At 49.8% G+C, this 18,672-nt stretch overlaps 1 protein-coding gene across 1 annotated transcript in view; it reads left to right on the plus strand.

Annotated features, from left to right (window-relative positions):
* TMOD1 (tropomodulin 1) overlaps window positions 1-18,672 on the plus strand; it is a 58,833-nt gene that overhangs the window by 38,513 nt on the left and 1,648 nt on the right. Inside the window, exons 7-8 of the mRNA XM_069474461.1 lie at window positions 2,269-2,412; window positions 11,802-11,946. Coding sequence (XP_069330562.1) covers window positions 2,269-2,412; window positions 11,802-11,946 — 289 coding nt within the window. The remainder of the gene's footprint in view (window positions 1-2,268; window positions 2,413-11,801; window positions 11,947-18,672) is intronic.

The raw sequence follows: 18,672 nt of genomic DNA on the forward strand, positions 1-18,672 counted from the left end.
GGTGGACCCGCGAGTCCAATGTGGTCACGTGACCACTCAGCACATCCATTTGGGCAAAGATCTGCCCCTCCCTGTGCCTCAGTTTCTCCATCTCTAAAATCAGCACCTTCATCAGTGGGTCCCCGTGACCAACTTTATTTGTTTTTTACTCATATCTCAAAAGATATCGCCAATCAAATTAAGTTATATTTACTATAAAGTAGCCATCAATTGCTTTCTAAAAAAGCATTCAGCACGTGTTTATGGAGAGTCCGGGCCCAGCACTGAATTAGGCTCTGGGAGTACAACTGTCACCCAGCAGTCTCAGCTCCCACTGGTCCGTCTGGCCAAGCAGACGACGGAAGGATAGCAATACAGTGTGATTACTACAGTACTAAGAGCAGGTAAAGAGTACAGGAATTAGCTTGCCAGGGCTAGCAATTAACAATTTAGTAGCAATCAGTTCTTTTCTGATTTTTAAAATCAGGTAGGGCAATGTTCTTCAATATTTTTAAAATAATAGAAATAGCTCACAGTCCCCCATTGCCGCCAGTGAGGAACCTCTGGATCAATGACCTCTGACCTCAGAAGGGCTCCAGCGGATCCTGAGTTTGCCCATAGCATCACAGCTGGCAAAGCCACACGCCCTGTACACTACTATGTCGTGGATCAGACACCGAGCACCAGTCCACGAATGTGTTTGGGGCGTGGACTCTGTGCAGACCAGCAGCTGGTATCAGCCCACGCACACCAGTACGCCCTTGTCAAATACCGAAATGCTCCTGGGCCGATTGGTGAATCCGGCTGCCAGAGCTCTGCAAGTGCCCCCACTGCCTGCCCCGGCTCTTCTGGGCCCTGGTTTCTCCACCGTGATCCAGCACACAAGGGGTTAACACCTGGCATGACAGGGCCTCCAGGACCTGCTCAGCCACCAGCATGTCCAGCTGGATCAGCCTGGCGAATTGCCTACTGGTTGTTATTTAGATTATTTTTGATGATTAGGCCAGGCCAGACCTTTCCTGGGAGCAGGGGTGGCTGTGGAGGGCACAGAGAGGACACCGACTGGGGACTGGCCCCCTCCCCTCTGGAGCGCAACCTACTCAGAGAGACAGACATGATCACAGAGGACGCCAGCATGCCACCCCAGGGGCACACTGAGGTGGGGGGCGGAGAAGCTGGTGAAGATCTTCCAGCTTCCTGGGAGCTGAGCTTCTCCAAGGGTGTCAGCAAGGCAGGTGCCATCGGGCAGGCATTCCTGGCTCAGAGTGTCATTTCAGACAGCAGGGCCCACCGATCAGTATGTCCTGGGCCTATCAGCTGCTGGTGTCTTCTTTCCTCCATGACACATCGTTTCCACCAGCTGCTAATTACCTCATTTCCTTCAGAGGCTCTGATTGTCATCGACACCCGGTGGCTGAGCGCCTCTGAAACGTGCTGGGGGCCACCTAAGCTCCTCTCCTCCAGTTTGCCCTGGTCACTTGCCCAGTGGGGTGGTTTCCCAGGCTTCCCTCTTCTGCTCTCGGGTGCTCAGATGAAGAAAACGATGTCTCCATGGAATTTTAAGAGGGTAACAGCAGGGACAAGTGGGGTATATGTAGGGGAGGTTGAGACTCCGCTGGCCACTCAGTGAACACTGCCAGACGACCTACTATGTACTGGGCACTGTGTGGGCCCTGTGGGTGACATGGGATGAATAGGGTGCATTTCAGCCCACCAAGAGTATGCAGTCTAGTGGCAGACACCAGAATGAAAACAACTCGGAACAGAGGAACACAAGGCCCCCGAGGGAGGTATGGATAGATTCAATGCAGGTGCAAGGGAGGAGGCCACAGCGAGCTGAGGATGTCAGCAAAAGCCCTTGGAGAAAGGAGCATTGAGAATGGCCTAGAAGGATGGGCAAGGTTTGGACGAGGGAAGCAGCAAGGGAAGGGCATCCCAGGTGGCAGGGGTGGAATGGCCAAAGGCAAAGTGGTGGGAATCACTGGGCATGCACGGGGAGCTGAGAGTGGCCCCCCTGAAAGGAACAATGGGCGTTAACGCTGGACAGGGAAGCAGAACCAGGCCATAGAAGCTGTAGATGCAGGCTAAGCAGTGCAGAAGTCTCCAGGAGGGGGTCGGGAGCCATGGCAGGTCGGAGGGGAGGGGGACACAGTCAGAGTTGGGCTTGGTAAAGGAAGTGGTGGAGATCGTCCTTCTGTTCCCCCTGGTGTCTTAGGATCTACCCAAGAGGGCCTCCAGCCTTGCTCAGGGTGACTCACGGGTACCCCTGCTTTTCTTCTGTGGTTAAAGGCCCTTGCTGAGATGCTCAAGGTGAACAAGATCTTGAAGACACTGAATGTGGAATCCAACTTCATTTCTGGGGCTGGGATCCTGCGCCTGGTGGAAGCCCTCCCATACAACACTTCCCTGGTGGAACTGAAAATCGATAACCAGGTGAGATGAGCAGGGGACTCCTCAGGGCCCTTACTAAGTGCAGCTCACCCGTCCGCATGTTCCAGCAGGCTGCCAGGCAAAGCAGACGACGCTGAGTATGGAAGCTCAGAGCCCAGCTTTGAGAGACCTTGAAGGTTGTCTAATCCATACTCTCCACCATGCTCCCCTTCCTTCTTACCCGTGTGCTTTCCCAGTTCTGCTTGTATCCCCCTTGTGATGGGGGGCTCGCTCCCTACCTACATCACCCCTTCCATTCTTAGGCAGTGAGAATATCCTTCCTTCTATCCAGTAGAAATCATCTCCCTATCAGTCCTGTTTGTCGGGCTTAGTTCTGATCTCTGCTACCCCCAGGACATCTGGTGCACACATCTCATAAACCACTGGACTCTTCTTCACCAAGCTGAATATCCCCACTTTCTCCTATTACCCCCCCACTCAGTGGGGCTTTTGAGTCTTCTTGCCATTCAGGTTACTCTTTGGGAAAATTCTAGTTCATCTGTATCCTTAGGGAATTACTGTTTCTCTGTGACTTCTGTGGTTCAGTCATTTATCTACAGGACAACTCTTTCAGTTCTAACTTTCCAAGAGGATGCTAATAACAGTATCTTGTGTGTTACATGTGTTGAGGGTCTACTGTGGGTCAGACTCTGTGCCACGCACCTTACACCCATCATCTCTGATCTTCACAACAACCCTGCAAGGTGTACTATCATGGATCTCAGTTTGCAGACAACAGCTCAGACAGGCTAAAGACAAGCAGCCTTTTCAGGGTTACAGAGTCAGCACTTAGGAAGCAGAATTTGAATCCAGGTCTCCCTGACACCCAAACTCACACTTGTTCCACTACAGCCCGTTGCTTTTGATACTAAAATGTTTTCTTCTTTATGGATGGAGGAACTCAATTCTTTTATTCCCCCTACATGAAAAATTTTGCTGAATGGTTGTATAAATGTATACATAGGAAAAGGATTGGAAGGAAATATTGTAAAATTGTAAATAGTGGTTATACCTGAGTGATATTATTGTTACTTTTAAATGTTTTTATTGTAAAATGGGGCAAACATACAGAAAAATGCATAAAACTTAAATGTATAGCTTTCCCCCGCCAGTCTGCCGTAGCTCCTCCAAGCCTCCACCCAGAGAGAGTTAGGTGCTCCCTCCTTTGGGTGCCCCTAGTACCTCAGCTTCCCTGTGAGCTTCCCAGAAGCTGATACTTTGAGCCATCTCCATATCCCAGTGCCCAGCTCAGGACCTGGCCCTGCAGGGGTGCTTGGTAAGCAAGGTTGCCCCGGATGGTTGTGCATATTGTTCACTGCACAATGAGGTGGCAGAGAGCAAAATTCATCCCATAGTCATCTCTCCAACCTGCATGCCTTGGTATGGGGCTTTGTTCACCCAGAGAGGACCCTTTTTTCTAATTCATATAAAGTAGTCACGTGAGCTAGCAGCAGCCCTGTGTGTGCATTTGCTGCGTGGGAGTCCTTGCATCTCCAGCATGCCAGTGGCCTTGCTGCTGCATTAGTCATTCCCAGCCCCTCCCCACCCCTACTCTTTCTGCCCCCTCCCTGGGCCATTGCTGACTCTGCTCCGCTGGAGGCAGGAGGGGCAGAGCACAAAGGCATGCAGTGGGCTTGGCAGCCGCCCTGGGCCAGGGCTGGGATCGGCTACTCATGTGACTCCAGGCCTGGTCAAGCAGGGAGTCAGGGTCTACCTAGTGTCAGCTGAAACCTGACTACGAGGGCAGGATGGTAGCCAAAGAGGACCAGGAGCACCAGCCTCAGGTCACTGTGGTGGCAGCTGCCAGGGAGCTGCCCTCTTCCCTCTCTCTCATTGCCATGCCCCAGAGCCCAGGACGGAGCCAGTGCTGACCAGTGCCCTCACCCTGGCTGAACGCCCTGCTGCAGGAACATCCACTTCCTTGAGCCTCAGTTTCCTCGTTGTAAATTGAGGATAATAAGAATCTCGACTTCTAAGGAGATAATGTAAACTCTGAAGTTGGTGGCTTTTAGAATTACTCTGCCGGTGATCCAGGGAGTTCACACGTTATTCGAAAGGTTAATTCACTGAGCAGGTGTCATGAGCCAGGAGCCACGCTCGGTGTTCTGCAGTCCTCAAGCCCCAGGCCGGGGACCAGTACCAGTCCGCAGCCAGTTAGGAACCAGGCCACAGAGGTCCGCCTCCCCTCCACCAGCTCTGCCACCCCTCCCCCATCCATGGAAAAATTGTCTTCCATGAAACTTAGGAACCGGCTGCACAGCTGGTACCGGTCCGTGGCCTGTTAGGAACTGGGCTGCAGAGCTCCGCCTCCACCACCCCCCTAGCTCTGCCTTCCCCCCAGCTCTGCCTGTCCCCCAGCTCTGTCTCCCCGCCACCCCCTGCTCTGTGGAAAAATTGTCTTCCATGAAACTAGTCCTTGGTGCCAAAAAGGTGGGGGACCGCTGCATTATCTCATTTAATGCTCACAAAGACGCTGTAAGTGGGTATTACAACCCGCCCCCATGTTACAGGTGAGGAAACTGAGCGCCAGGCAGGTTATGAAACCTGCCCAAGGTCACATAGGAGGTAAGGGAATAGGAATCAGGGAGGGCTTCTTGGGGGAGGTGGAATTTGAGATAAACCTGTAGGGCATAAAATGTCTCAGAAGGTGAAATGGAGGCTGTGGCATCCCAGGTGCAGGGACCCACACAAAGGGAAGTCGGGAAAGCCGTGGCGCCCATCCGAACGAGCCTCGTGGTTCCCCCAGAGCAAGGCCACAAAGGGAGCTGGAGTCACAGAGCTTGGAATGTGTAGGTTTAGGGAAAGTGGGCTGTGGCTGTGCTCTGGGAAGATGGTTCTGGCTGGACAGGAGAGGCCTGGGGACAAGGAGCAGGGGGCTGTGGCCACCAGGATGAGGGGCCTGTGGGGACGGTACCTGCCTAACTGGAGATGAGCCTGATGGAGGAGGGGCTGGAGGCAGGTCTTGGGGAGGGGCTCCGCTGACCCGGGCTCAGGGGAAAGCCACCTACACCTCTCACCACGCAACCCAGGAGGCCTGGGCGGAGCAAGCTGCTTCCCCTCAGGTGCCCAGCCCTGGGCTGGGGGATGTAGGGGAGTGTGACACAGAGTAGGTGTGAGTGGCATTTGATTTATTCCTCATTCTTGGTGAGTCGCAGAGATCCAAAGCTTTTTCCTCCATCCTTGTGCTTGTGACCCGTGTCGGTGAGTCTCTGCCCTCCTTTCTCCTTATACGGCCAAAGAGAGGGACTTGGGGAGTTCTACCCAGGGTGACATGGAGATGCCATGGCTGGCTGGGGACACAATTTGGGAACCAAGACTCTGTTTACTCAACCAGTCTCTCCTTATCTCCAAGCAACGTTCAGCTGCCCGACCGCAGTGAGGGTGGGAAGTGGCAGAGGGGGCCCTGACCTGGGGCTGAAGGTCACGGGTTAGGTTAGTGGCGGAGCTGGGCCGGAACAGAGGTACCCTGGCTACGTTTAAGGACGAGCAGGAGAGACCCTGTCAGCCCCAAGGGAGCCTGCAGGCCCGACCCATCCCAAGCAGACCACGTCCAAACAGGGATTCTAGTCCCCTCTGATTCACCTCCCAACCCGCAACAGAACTGCCCCCGCAGACCCTTCCTGGGACTCTCAGGGCACAGAGGAACCTGCTCCTCAGAACAGACAAGGCCGGAAAACATGACCCCCTCGAATGAAGATATGTACGATGTCTGGGGGCTACTGGCCAGGTTCCCCAAGTTTCATTCCAATATTTGACAGTGAAGAGGTGCCTGGCTTTTTTCACTCAGCATTGTCTGTATCAGTTATCTATAGCTGTGTAACAAATTGTCCCCAAATTTAGCAACTTAAACAGCCTCTAAGTCCTGGCATAAAACAGCAATAAGCATGTATTAGCTCTCTGTTTCCAAGGGCCAGGAGTCCAGGAGCAGCTCGGCTGGCTGCTTCCCCCAGAGCGAGTGACCAGGGCGGAGGAACTGCTTCCAGGCTGGCCTCACATGGTGTTGGAAGGAGGCCTCAGCATCTTGCTGTGTGGCCTCATCCAATGTACAAAGCGAGCTTCCTGATGTATGGTACCTCTGGCCAGAATGAGGGTCTCAGAGCCACCAGCTCCAGGTTACAGCTCATAACACTAAGGTCTTGGTTGGTTGTTTTGTCCTCATACCTTTGTGGTAAAGGTGTGAGGTCACAGAGCTGTCATACCCTGCAGAAAGGCACCCGGCCAGCTTTTGCATCCTTTTGGCAGGGCAGTCAGTTTTTATTCAAATGCGTCTATCTTTCAACCCAGCAGCCTAAAGGATTCTCCCTCCCTCCCCTGCCCAGTCCACTGCCGCGCTGTTTGTAGCAGGGAAAGATGGAAGCAACCTAAGTGCCCATCCACGTAGGGCCTCTCACGAAGCTGTTAAAAGGATTGAGGTTGTTCTCTATGCACCGGCTTAGGAAGCTCTCCATAAAATAGTAAATAAAAAAGGCAAGTTGCAGAACAATAAGTATAGTATGAATCCATTTAAAGAAAAAAAAAAGTGCCACAAAACAAAACAAACCCCTGTACATTTCTGTCCTATATTTTGAGCATAGAAACACACCCCATTGGCCCTGGTGATTGCTTCTATAGAAAGGGGGTGGGATTAGGAATAAAGGGAGTGAAGGGGGATGCTTCTATTTGACTCAATCTGTTTAGTATCATTTGAATTCATAATAATGAGGTTATATTTATTCACAAGTGATTTGTTTAATTCTCAAGCAAATCTGTGGGGGTGGAGGAGGGAGGAAGAGTTCTTCTGCTGTGAGAGACTGCCGAGACTGCCATTGCCAGTTCTGACATGACCGGCCCCTTGATATCTCCCCTGGGGGCTTTTGTCAAGGTCACCCTCCTGATTTGTTTAGGCCATCCAAGCAAGCTATTCATAGGCTCACAGGCCCCAGAGGCCTTAAAAGTCATGGGACCTCAACCTTCCCCATTCATGATAATATCTAGGGAAACCCTTAGGAGAGGTGGTCTGCATTCTATTTACATACCTCCAGGGACAGGCAGTTCACTACCTTCCCAGTTCCTTCTGACTGCCAGATCACAGTCCTGCGCACTGAGCCAAACACCGTCTGCCTGTAGTTCCCGCTTGTCAGTCCTACTTGTGCCTTCTGAGCTTTCTCAGAGGCGCTCAAGTGAGGTGGCAAGTCACACAGGCTCCAGAGAAAACAGCCTGTGTTCAAATCTTGGTTCTGTAACTGACCGGTTCTGTGCTTCACTTTTCTTGCCTGTAAAATGAAAACTATGATAACGGTGCATGCTCCACAGGTTGATAGTGAGGAGAAGATGAGTTGGCTTTCGTAAAATGCTTGTGATATTGGTTGGCACACAGTAATCCCTAATAAGTTACTTGCAAAACAAGTAAGAGACTGATTTTCAGTGCTGATTCCCTAGCCACTGCCTCTTCTCTTGCCCGTGATGTGAATGAGTGCTTTTAGTCTCAGAGTCCCTGAAGCTAGAGAAGGAAGCAAGGACAACGTTTGCTTGAGGTTTAAGATGCATGCACGTTTTCTGTTTTACTGCTTAATGGAAAAATAATAGTTGGGGTCCAAAATGGACACTCCAGGAAGATTGGCTGTGGTTACCTAATGGAATCCGGCGCCCTCTCACCCACACTCAGATACATCCACGTGCGTCCCAGGGGTATTGGACACTGCTTTGAGAACCTGGGCCCTGGAGGATCCTCTGCAGTCCTTCCAGCCTCAGGTCAAGGTCAACCTGGGCTCTGTCATGAGTAAGCTGAGGGAGCACGGTCCAGCTTCCTTCTATACGTGGGCTCAGTTTGCTCATCTTGCAGGTGGAGACGCTGGTTCCTGCCTGCTCACCTCCCAGGGATGTAGGCAGGTTGAATGGAAGCAATTCGTGTCAAGGGGCTTTGTACTCTGGACTGAGCCTCGAGAAGCGTCAGCCTCACAGAGGTAGCTCTCGAAGTCCCCGGTAGCCCCTTCGCTCAGGGGAGACCAGCATCCCGAGGGTAGCCTGTCCTGAATTCTAGCAGGGCTTCTCCAGCAGGTGACCTCAAGGAGAGGCCAGGCTGCCGGCTAACTGGAGCGGGTGGAGGGAGCTGCCAGTTCCTTCTTGGGGCCTCAGATGGTTGCTGCATGGTCTGCCAGGCCAGCCTGGCCAGCGCCCAGGGCTGTGCTGAGTCCTCCAAGGACAGGCCTGAGCTCTTCTCAGCATTCTCGGGAGTCTTGCTAGATGGGCTGGTGGAATTTCACCAGTGACCCTCTGCCTCCTGCAGTTGGCTTTCCTGGCCCCGTCTGAACCCAGATGAGCTCTTGTGAACTCAAAATACCTGGGAGGAGTTCTCAGTCCTGAGTCTCAACCGTGGTTCACACTTGTCTGTTCGGGTGCTGGGCTGATATATGCTCTATACCCTCCACGTTGCTGTGCAGCAAGCGTGTTCCTGTTTCCTCCATTCAATTCAATTCCACAAACCTTGACCAAGAGACACTGTGTACCACGTGCTGTCCAGGAGCTCAGAGTCTAGAGCAGCACTGTCCAACAGAACTTTCTGGGTTGATGAAAATGTTCTCTATACTGACCAATATGGTAGCCACTAGCTAGTGGCTATCGAGCACTTAAAATGTAGCTAATGAAACTGACAACTGAACTTTAAATTTTATTTTAATTGGATTTAAAGAGCCACATGGGGCTAGTAGCTACTGTACTAGACAACACAGGTCTAGGTGGAGAGACAGATACAGAGACAGGTGACCCAAGTGAGGCAGAGGGACTGAGCCAGGTGTGGAGAGGGACAGCCAGTGTACCACTTGAGTGTGGGATGAGGAGAGATCATTTCCTGGGATTGGCATCAGGAAAGGCCTCGTGGGAATTTGCAATGGGTATGAAAGCCCTAGGGATACACAGACAGGTGGACGTAGGAGGTAAGAGCATTCCACTCGGAAGGCGGAGAGCACAGAGCTTTCAGGAGTGGCCCTCTGCCCGCACCAGGTGCATGGACCGGACCGCCAGAGGCAACAGGCTGAGTAAGAAACGAGAGAGAAAGGGGAAGCAAGGACTGCTCTGTGCAGGGCCTCGACTGCCAGGCCGAGGAGGTGGGGTTCGCCCTGCTGGGTTATTGAGGGAATGAACTGAGATCACGCAAGCTGGGCATGAGCCGGGCCTGGAACGCAGCGAGCTCCCAGTAAACAGCACCAGTCGCTGGCAGTGGGAGCCGTTGGCGCTGGTCGTGTGTTTCCGTTTGCTTTCTACATCTGTTTTTAATTAAACTTTTTTATTTTGAGACAATTGTAGATTAGAATGCAGTTGTAAGAAATAACACAGAGAGATCCTTTATACTCTTTACCTAGTTTCCCTCAATAGGAACTTTAGTGCCGTGTCACAACCAGGATAGTAACATTGGTACAGTCAAGAAACAAACGTTTCCATCGTCACAAGCATCCCTCACGCTGTCCTTTTATAACCACACTCACCTGCCTCCTCCCACCTCCTGAACCCCAGGCAACCACTAACTTGTTTCCCATTTTAATATTTTTGTCATTTCAAAATGTTAAATAATTGTATTCAACCCCTCACTGCTAAATTTGACTGGCTTAAAAAAATGTTAAATAAATGAAATAATATTCTATATAACCATTGTGGATTGGCTTTTCTTCACTCAACATAATTCTCTGGAGATTCATCCAGGTTGTTGCAAGTAGCAAGTTTGCTGCTTTTAACTGTTGAGTAGTATTCCACAGTATGGACTCAGCTGTAAGGACTTCTGGGCCATTTCTAGGTTTGTCTATTACAAATGAAGCTGCTATAAACACTCATATGTAGATTTTATGTAAACATGCCTTTTTATTTCTCCGGGATAAATACCCAGGAGTCCAATCACTGTATCCTATGATAGTTGCATGTTTAGGTTTTTAAGAAGCCGCCCAACTGTTGTCCTAGTGACTGTGCCATTTTCCGTACCCACTAGTAGTGTATGGTGAACCAGCTTCTCCACGTCCTCACCAGCATTTGGTGTCGTCTCTGTGTTTTATTGTAGCGATTCTGATAGGTGTGTGGTGATGCCGCAGTGTGACTTTGATTTGCATTTCTGTGATGGGTAATGACGTTGAACATCTTATGTGATTATTTGCAATGTGTACATCCTCTTCAGAGAAATGTTTCTTTGCATCTTTTCCCCATTTTCTAATGGGATTGTCTGTCTGTTACTGTTGAGTTTCTTTGACATATCGTTTATATACCACACAATTCATCCTTTTAAAGGGTACAATTCAGTGTTTTTAAATATATTCCCAAAGTTGTGCAACCATCACCACTAATTCTAGATCATTTTTATCACTTAAAAAAGAAACTCCGTACCTGTCAGTTCTCATGCCACATTCTCGCCTCCCCCAGCCCCTGGCAACCACGAACCTCTTTCCCATCTTTATGGATTTTCCTGATCTGGATGTTTTATGTAAATGGAATCATACAACAAATTAATATGGCTTTTATGTGTGGCTTCTATCATTTAATATAATGTTTCAAGGGTCTTGCGTGTTGTAGCACGTATCAGAACGTCTTTCCTTTTATGGCTGAATAATATGGATCTTCCATATTTGTGTATCCACTCATCAGTGAAAGGACATTTGGGTTGTTTCCACTTTTGACTATTGTGAATAATGCTGTTATGGGCATTCCTGTGCAAGTTTTTGTGCACACGTCTGTTTTCATTTCTTTTCCACCCAGGAGTGGAATTCCTGGCTCATATAGTATCTCTGTGTTTATCTTTTCCAAACTGTTTTCCAAAGCAGTTGCACCATTTTATTAATATATTCCCACCAGCAATGTATGTGGGTCCTACTTTCTCCACATTACTGCCAGCACTTGTTATTGTCTGTCTTTTTGATTATAGCCATCTTAAGTGTGTGTGAAGTGTCTTCACTTATAAATTGAAGAGATTGATCTAAATTACTGATTATCAAACTTGGCTACATATTGAAGTCACCTGGAGAGTTATAAAAAAACACAGCCACCAGAATCCCACCCCAGGAGATTCTGATTTAATTAATATGGGGTATAGCCCAGGCAGCAGGATTTTAAAAATCTCCTTGAGACTAGATGATAATCTGAAAGTCCCTCTTTCAAATATTCTTCTGTAGTGGAGCTCTTACCCGACACCCTCTCAGAGAGGCAGGAAGATGGAGCAGTGGAAAGATCTAGTCTTGGCGTCCAGCAGACCTGGGTTTGAATCTCAGCTCATTGGCTCCTGCTGCGTGACCCTTCAACACCTGTAAACCATTTCCTTGCTCTTGGAGAGGGGGCTAAAATCCCCTCCCACCACTCAGCCTTTCTGCATGTAGAGGTGGTGTAGGTACTGCACACACGGAAAGAGTGGTGACTATTGCTCTTTTTTTTCTTGACTAAAGAGCCAGCCCCTGGGCAACAAAGTGGAAATGGAGATCGTGAGCATGTTGGAAAAAAATGCAACACTTCTCAAATTTGGCTACCACTTTACTCAGCAAGGACCCCGGCTCCGGGCATCCAACGCGATGATGAACAACAACGACCTTGGTGAGTGGAAATGTGCTTCCTACCCTGCCCACCTGCCTGTCATTGCCTCCACCTGTGCTGGGACGTCAGGGAAAATTCCACTGATACTCTCTCCGAGCTGTCTCCTTGAGCCTAACTCTTGATTTTCACGTTGATCACATCTTCCTTGTTCTCTGTGTGTGTGCTTTGTCTCCCCCCTGGACTCTGAGCTCCCTGACTTCAGGAGCTAAGGCAGAGTCCTCGCCTTGAGCGCAGCTCAGCACTGGCTCGGCCCAGAGCACACAGCAGTGTGTTAGCCGAAGGAAGTGAAATTTGGGAAAGCACAAGGCTCCCCGTGGGTCTTTTCCTCTTCTAATACCCTTCTCTGAACTCTTAGAGACCCCTCTAGATCAGGCAGTCGGACTCTAGCCCCAAATCCCAAAGCCACCTACCAACACTGCTACCAAAACCCCAAGCCTAGGAGACGTCGCATTGACTTTAAGGTAAAAGTTGAGAATGTCAACTTCATAGTAAAGTAAAAGCAGGTTATATGAAGCGAATCTCAGTTAGAGGCATAGTTTGATCTTTTTCTAAAAAGAAAAATAAGTGTCAGTCTTTCTTGACGATGAGCACACATCAAATAGGTACACAAGTCAGCTGAATGAAAAGTTAGATCAGTCATTAACTCACCTCCAGGTGCCAATTGTTCACAAGCTCCATGTAGCTATTAATTATGTGTATTCCTGCTGGCTGTTAAAAAAGCTGATACAGTGTACGATAAAGCAAGTATGATTGACAAGAGAGAAAAACAAAAACAAGAAAAGCAGTAAGTTTGTATTGTTAACATGAATGATGATTATGTTTAGCCCTGAGTTTCCTAGAACCGAGGCAGGAAGACGAGCCAACGTATATTATTCTTATCACAGAAGAGAAGGAAGCATAATGAGTTGGAAAAAGAAAAGCTTCTTTCTGGGATTAAATTATGCAATAGATATGTGTTTTAAAGGAAAATGTCTTCACTGACTTTTTCATCAAATTCAAACTTGCTCTGCACAAGGCTAGTGCAGAGGGCTAGAAGCTCTTTCTGGCTTCTAGCCCTCAATAAAATGCAAAGAGCGGCCGGGCGCAGTGGCTCACGCCTGTAATCCTAGCACTCTGGGAGGCCGAGGTGGGCGGATCGTTTGAGCTCAGGAGTTCGAGACCAGCCTGAGCAAGAGCGAGACCCCCATCTCTACTAAAAATAGAAAAAGAAATTACATGGACAGCTAAAAATATATATAGAAAAAATTAGCCGGGCATGGTGGTGCATGCCTGTAGTCCCAGCTACTCGGGAGGCTGAGACAGGAGGATCGCTTGAGCTCAGGAGTTTGAGGTTGCTGTGAGCTAGGCTGACGCCACGGCACTCACTCTAGCCTGGGCAACAGAGTGAGACTCTGTCTCAAAAAAAATAAATAAATAAAAAAATAAATAAATAAAATGCAAAGAGCCTAAGACTGAAGCTCAATTCAGTGCTCAGGAACGTCACTTCCTGGTGATGCATCTGAGGTTAGGTTCATACATGGAAGGCCTCGAAGAATGGAGGTGAGTGTGTAGGAGTGTGTGCACAAGGCAGGTGCACAGACCCTGTGTGCATAGATAACCACAGAGCTACACACATTCACACTCACACTCTTCAGATTGAATTACTCAATTCCATGAACATTTATCAAAGTCCTGCAAGGCACTGTGTGTTGAAGATACAGATTCCTGCTCTTAGAGATATCACAGCCCGGAGGCTATTTATTCACCACTCACTCCAGATGCCACTTTTTTCTAGAGCCTCAGGTCTAGAAAAGCCCATTTTAAAAAAAAAAAAAAGGCACCTAGCCAGGTGTGATGGCTCACACCGGGAAGCCCAGCACTTTGGGAAGCCTAGGCAGAAAGATCGTTTGAGGCCAGGAGTTTGAGACCAGCCTGGGGAACATAGCAAGACCCCATCTCTACAAAAATTTGTTTTTAAGAATTAGCTGCACATGGTGGCGCATGACTGTAGTCCTGGCTACTCAGGAGGCTGAGGCAAGAGGATCACCTTGCTCGATTCCAGGAGTTTGAAGGTGCAGTGAGCTATGATCATGCCACTGTGCCCCAGCCTGGGTGACAGAGTGAGACCCTGTCTCAAATGAAAAAAAAAAAAATGTGCCTAGCAACTTCGTTTATTGGAAGTGTCCTTATCTGAAATAAAATAAGAACGAACATTAAGAATCATAATTATCACTGTCATATCACAGAGGATATGCCCTTCCCTCCCTTTGTGAACGATAGCTAGACGGTTCAGTCTAGCTATCACCAGCAGTCGCAACTCTGTTGACCTGGCTGTGATCTGGCTGCAGAACCAGCACTTAAAAGCCTTGAGTTTTGTTCTGATATGCAGTAACCTCACTTTTTTTCCTCCCAGTTTATATCAAGCTTCTTATGTGCCCCTCAGGCCCTTTCTCCGGGCTAACCCAGCTTTTGTCTTCCAATGGCATGATGGTCTGGTGGTCTTTTTCCAGTTCCAGGGACCAGAGATCAGGGTTGGGGGTGGCTGGGATACCAGAATCATCTAGAGCTTAGACAAAAATGGCCTTTGAGAACTGTCCCAGTCCTGAGAGTCTGAGATTCTAAAATTCAGGCCTGAATCCCATCACCAAGGACTCTTAGGGGCCATTGTAGGAGTCTAGATTGCTAGAGCTGGAAGGGGCTTAGAGCTCATTCTTCCAGTACCTTATGGAGAAACTGAAGCCTTGGGGGTGGAGGGGGTCTAGGCAATGGCTCACTCAGGTCACACCAGCTGTTAGTACAGCGAACATTTTCTGAGCAACTTTTGTGTGCCCAGGACTGCGCTAGGTGATATAAGAGGTGGCAGAAAGTCTAGTTCTCTGACTCAAGAAGCTTTCAATCTTTTAGGGGGAAAAAAGACTCAAAGACATGCCTAAAAATTTTAGAATGCCTATAAACCCTATCCAGAGTGAGGAGGTGACTGATGAGGACAGAAGCCAGTTAGGCAAAGCACCCTGGTTGGGGATGGGGTTTTTGCCATTCTTGAAAGGAAGAGCGGGTTGGTGGAGGAGGCCCAGAGGCCTTCCTGCAGGAGCTCCAGGAAGGGGCAGGACGGGGCGCTGGGGTACAAGGGCAAGGCAGTAGGACAGGGCAGGAGAGGCAGCAAGATCTAACAGGATTGGAGGAACTGCTGTGGGGAGTTACACCTAGAAGGAAAAATCATTCACAAAGGGAGGGAAGGGCATTCCAAGCAGAGGGAACAGTGTGAGCAAAGAGGATGGTGAGCAGCACGTGAGGTATTCACAAGGAACGGGGCTGGCCAGGTGTTGGGAGGCTGGGCCGGAGGCCTTTAATGCCAAGCTGGGGAGTCTGGCAATGGAAGCAGAAGGGGACTGGGGACTGTGGCAGTTTTCTGGACAGGGAAGCCAGGTGGAAAAAATGGGTCTCTGGTTTATCTAGGAGGAGAACTGTGTGCCGCCGCTCCCCAGGGGTTTCTCACAGAGGGAATTAAAACAGAATCGTGTCAGCGACCACAGGTGGCATTCAGAGTGCTAGTTGGTGATGTGGGATTTAAAATCAAATTTGTACCCATCTCCTAATTTTCCTAAGAGAAACGTTTCTGATTCTGGTGCGTTGGCTTCCTCCGGACTCCCTTTCCAATAGTGATTTTCATCGTGCCTGCAATGCTGCGATGAAGCAGACAGGCTTCCATGTGTTCCAGCTGCATGTTAGTGTCATAAAAGCCTCCTGCCGCTGCTCCGGGGGACTGCGGTGATTAGCAGCAGCAGGGAGCACACATGGAGAAGGGAACGGGCCTCTCAGGTTTCCTTCTCACCCCGACCTGCCCCTGTGCTGGCTCTGGGCCCCATGGTTGGGGCCTCTGCAGTGCTTGGGCCTTGCCTGCTGGAGGTGGGTGGGCTCTTCCTTGGGGGACGTTCAGTCCCCAAGGCCACTGGGTCAGCCAGTGCCTCTGCAGACAGGCGGCCTGCCTGGGGCCCATACCGACTGGTGCATCTTTGGTCCTCCCCACCCTGTGCACTGAGGTCTTAACAGAGCCTTCTTCGTGTGAGTGCAAGGCGCCAGGGTGCGGGGGGCGGGGGGCTGTCGGGGAGGAGCAAGCCGTGGATCCCTATCTGCCATTTCCCACAGCGATACCTCGGATGACTCCTATCTCCACACTATTTATAGCTAAGAGCTGGGCTAAGCATGGCTCTCAGGTCCTCTAAATCTGCCACTGAAGCTCTCTCCACTTAACAAAGTCTGAGTTATAGCGTCCAAGTTAAGACAGTTGTGTGGGGTGAGGTGGGGTGTGGAGGGGGAGTAACATGCTGAAAAGCGGCAAACATCCCTTCCTGGGAAAGTTGCTCTTCCACAGTGTTCTCAGGCAAGACCTCTCTACAAAGCACCCCAGACACGGCACACCCCAGAGCAATTTCTTTTACAATTTTATTGTAAATTGACAATTCATAATTGTATATATTTATGGGGTACAAAGTAATATTATGGTTTATGAATACAATGTGGAATAATTAAATCGAGCTAATGAACTTGTTATCTCAAATACCATTTTTTGCCGGGAGGACATTTGACATTTACTCTTGTAGCAGTTTTGAAACTACAATACACTACTGTTAAATATATTCACCATGTTGTGCAACAGATCTCCCAAAAAACCTTATTCCTCTTGCCCAAATGAGATTTCATGTCCTTTGACCATCATCTCCCTGTCCCCTACCCCGCAGCCTCTGTGACCACCATTCTGCTCCCTGCTCTGAGTTCGATTGCTTTAGATTTCACATATAATCTGTCTTTCTGTGCCTGGCTTATTTGACTTAGCATAATTGTCTCCAGTTCTATTTATGTTATTGCAAGGGACCATATTTCCTTTGTTTTTAAGGCTGGATGGTATTCCCTTGTGTGTATATACACAGTTTCTTTATCCATTCATCTGCTGATGGACGCTTTGGCCGAGTCCTTATCTTGGCTATTGGGAAGAAGGCTGCAGTGGATGTGGCAGTGAAACATCTCTTTGGCAAACTGATTTCAAATCTTTTGGGCAAATACCCAGAAGTGGGATTGCTGGATCCCAAATTAGTTTCATCATATCCCCCTAAAATCATGTCAGGAAAGGGCCCTCCTTTCCTCACAGCCACCCGAGCCAGAAATCTGGGCCTATCCTAGACGCTGTCCCCACCCCAGCCGGCTGGTCACCTCCTCACCAGTCCCACCGTGTATCTCATGTCACACCCTCATCACATTCGCCTGGCCTCCGGCACTCTTCCAAGTCTCGCCCCAACGCTTGCCTCGCCGCTCCTCTGCTTGGACCCCTGCCCAGGCTCCCACTGCTCTCAGGGAGACCCCTCAAAGTGGCTCCCAAGTGCAGTAATGATGGTAGCTGATTCTTACATGGCCCTTGTGTGTCAGGGGCTGTTCCGAACCCCTCCCAGCTTACGAACTCATGTAATCCTCCCCACAACCAGCTGAGACAGGTGCTATTACTGTGGCATTTTATAGTAAGGAGACAGGTCTGAAGAAGTAGGTAAGCTACCCACAGTCCGTGGGCAGGACTGGGATTTGAACCAGAGCCTGTGCTCTCCACCTCCTCAAGAGATGGTCCCACCAGGAGGTCATCTCTTGACACCCCTGACAAGCCATCCTCTTGCCATATTAGTACCATTCCAGGTGGCTCGAGGGCCCCCAAGTGACCCAGGGAAAAGCTTACCTTCTGAGGGCTGTTACTCCTAACGTCCCCTCTACTTTCCATCCTTTCATTATTTAAGATTCTGCTGACCTCTTACCTGCCCATCCCGGGACGATCTGACCACTTCCGTCGTTATGCCTCCCATACCTCACGGAGGTCCGCCAGGGTGCCGTAGTATCTCATCAAACATTGTCTGCGTTGCTTGGTCCCTGTTATGCTGCATCCTCATCTCTGATCCTTGTGCTTGGCACATGACAGCACTCAGTGCTGCAGAACGTGGAGATGACTAGGAAGTGCCTCCCACAGATGTGGTGTAAGTGTGCACGCTGGGCAGGAAGAGGCAGAGGGAGCTCATGCGGCAGACGGAGGTTGGTCCGGGTGGTGGGAGGAGGCTATTGGGAGGCCCAGCTTCTACTCTCAGCTCTGTCTCTTATTCACCGTAACTGGAGGCAAGTGACTCCCCTGTCTTGGCCTTAATTCCTTCATCATTAAAATGAGAAAAAATAATACCTGAGTAAATGGATGTTTTTCCCTTCACCCCACGCAGTCCCAGTAAAAGCCAGTGCCAGGGGACCTGTCCACACAGATCTGCACACAATGAGGCAAGCAATGAAAAAAAAATAACAAAGCGTGGGATCCCTTTCTGTACCCTGAATCACAGGCCAGGGACTTGGGCCTCAGTCCTGGCTCTGCCACTAGATCTCAGAGACTGCGGCACTTTTCCTCTCCAGGGAAAAGGAGCCAACCCTCCCGCCGATAGTCAGATTAGCTATGGATATGCAGAGCCTACATCCAAGAGGCCAAATGTCCTGAGGGGGGTGCTGGGCTGAGGCTATAGATGAGTCACACGCCCCGGTTCTGTCCGGTACTAGCTTTCTTCCTGTCTGCCTCACCTTCCTCATCCATAACATGGGAATGGGAACAGGACCACTGCAGAAGTGTGGGAGGGGCTCCAGTGCTGTAATGAGGACTGCCCTGCTGGGTGTGCTTGCACAGATAACGTGGAGATGCTTAAAGTCTGGTTCATGCACGCTCTCTAGTCACTTTGG

The sequence above is a fragment of the Eulemur rufifrons genome, chromosome 7, assembly GCF_041146395.1.
Source record: "Eulemur rufifrons isolate Redbay chromosome 7, OSU_ERuf_1, whole genome shotgun sequence".
NCBI lineage: Eukaryota > Metazoa > Chordata > Mammalia > Primates > Lemuridae > Eulemur > Eulemur rufifrons.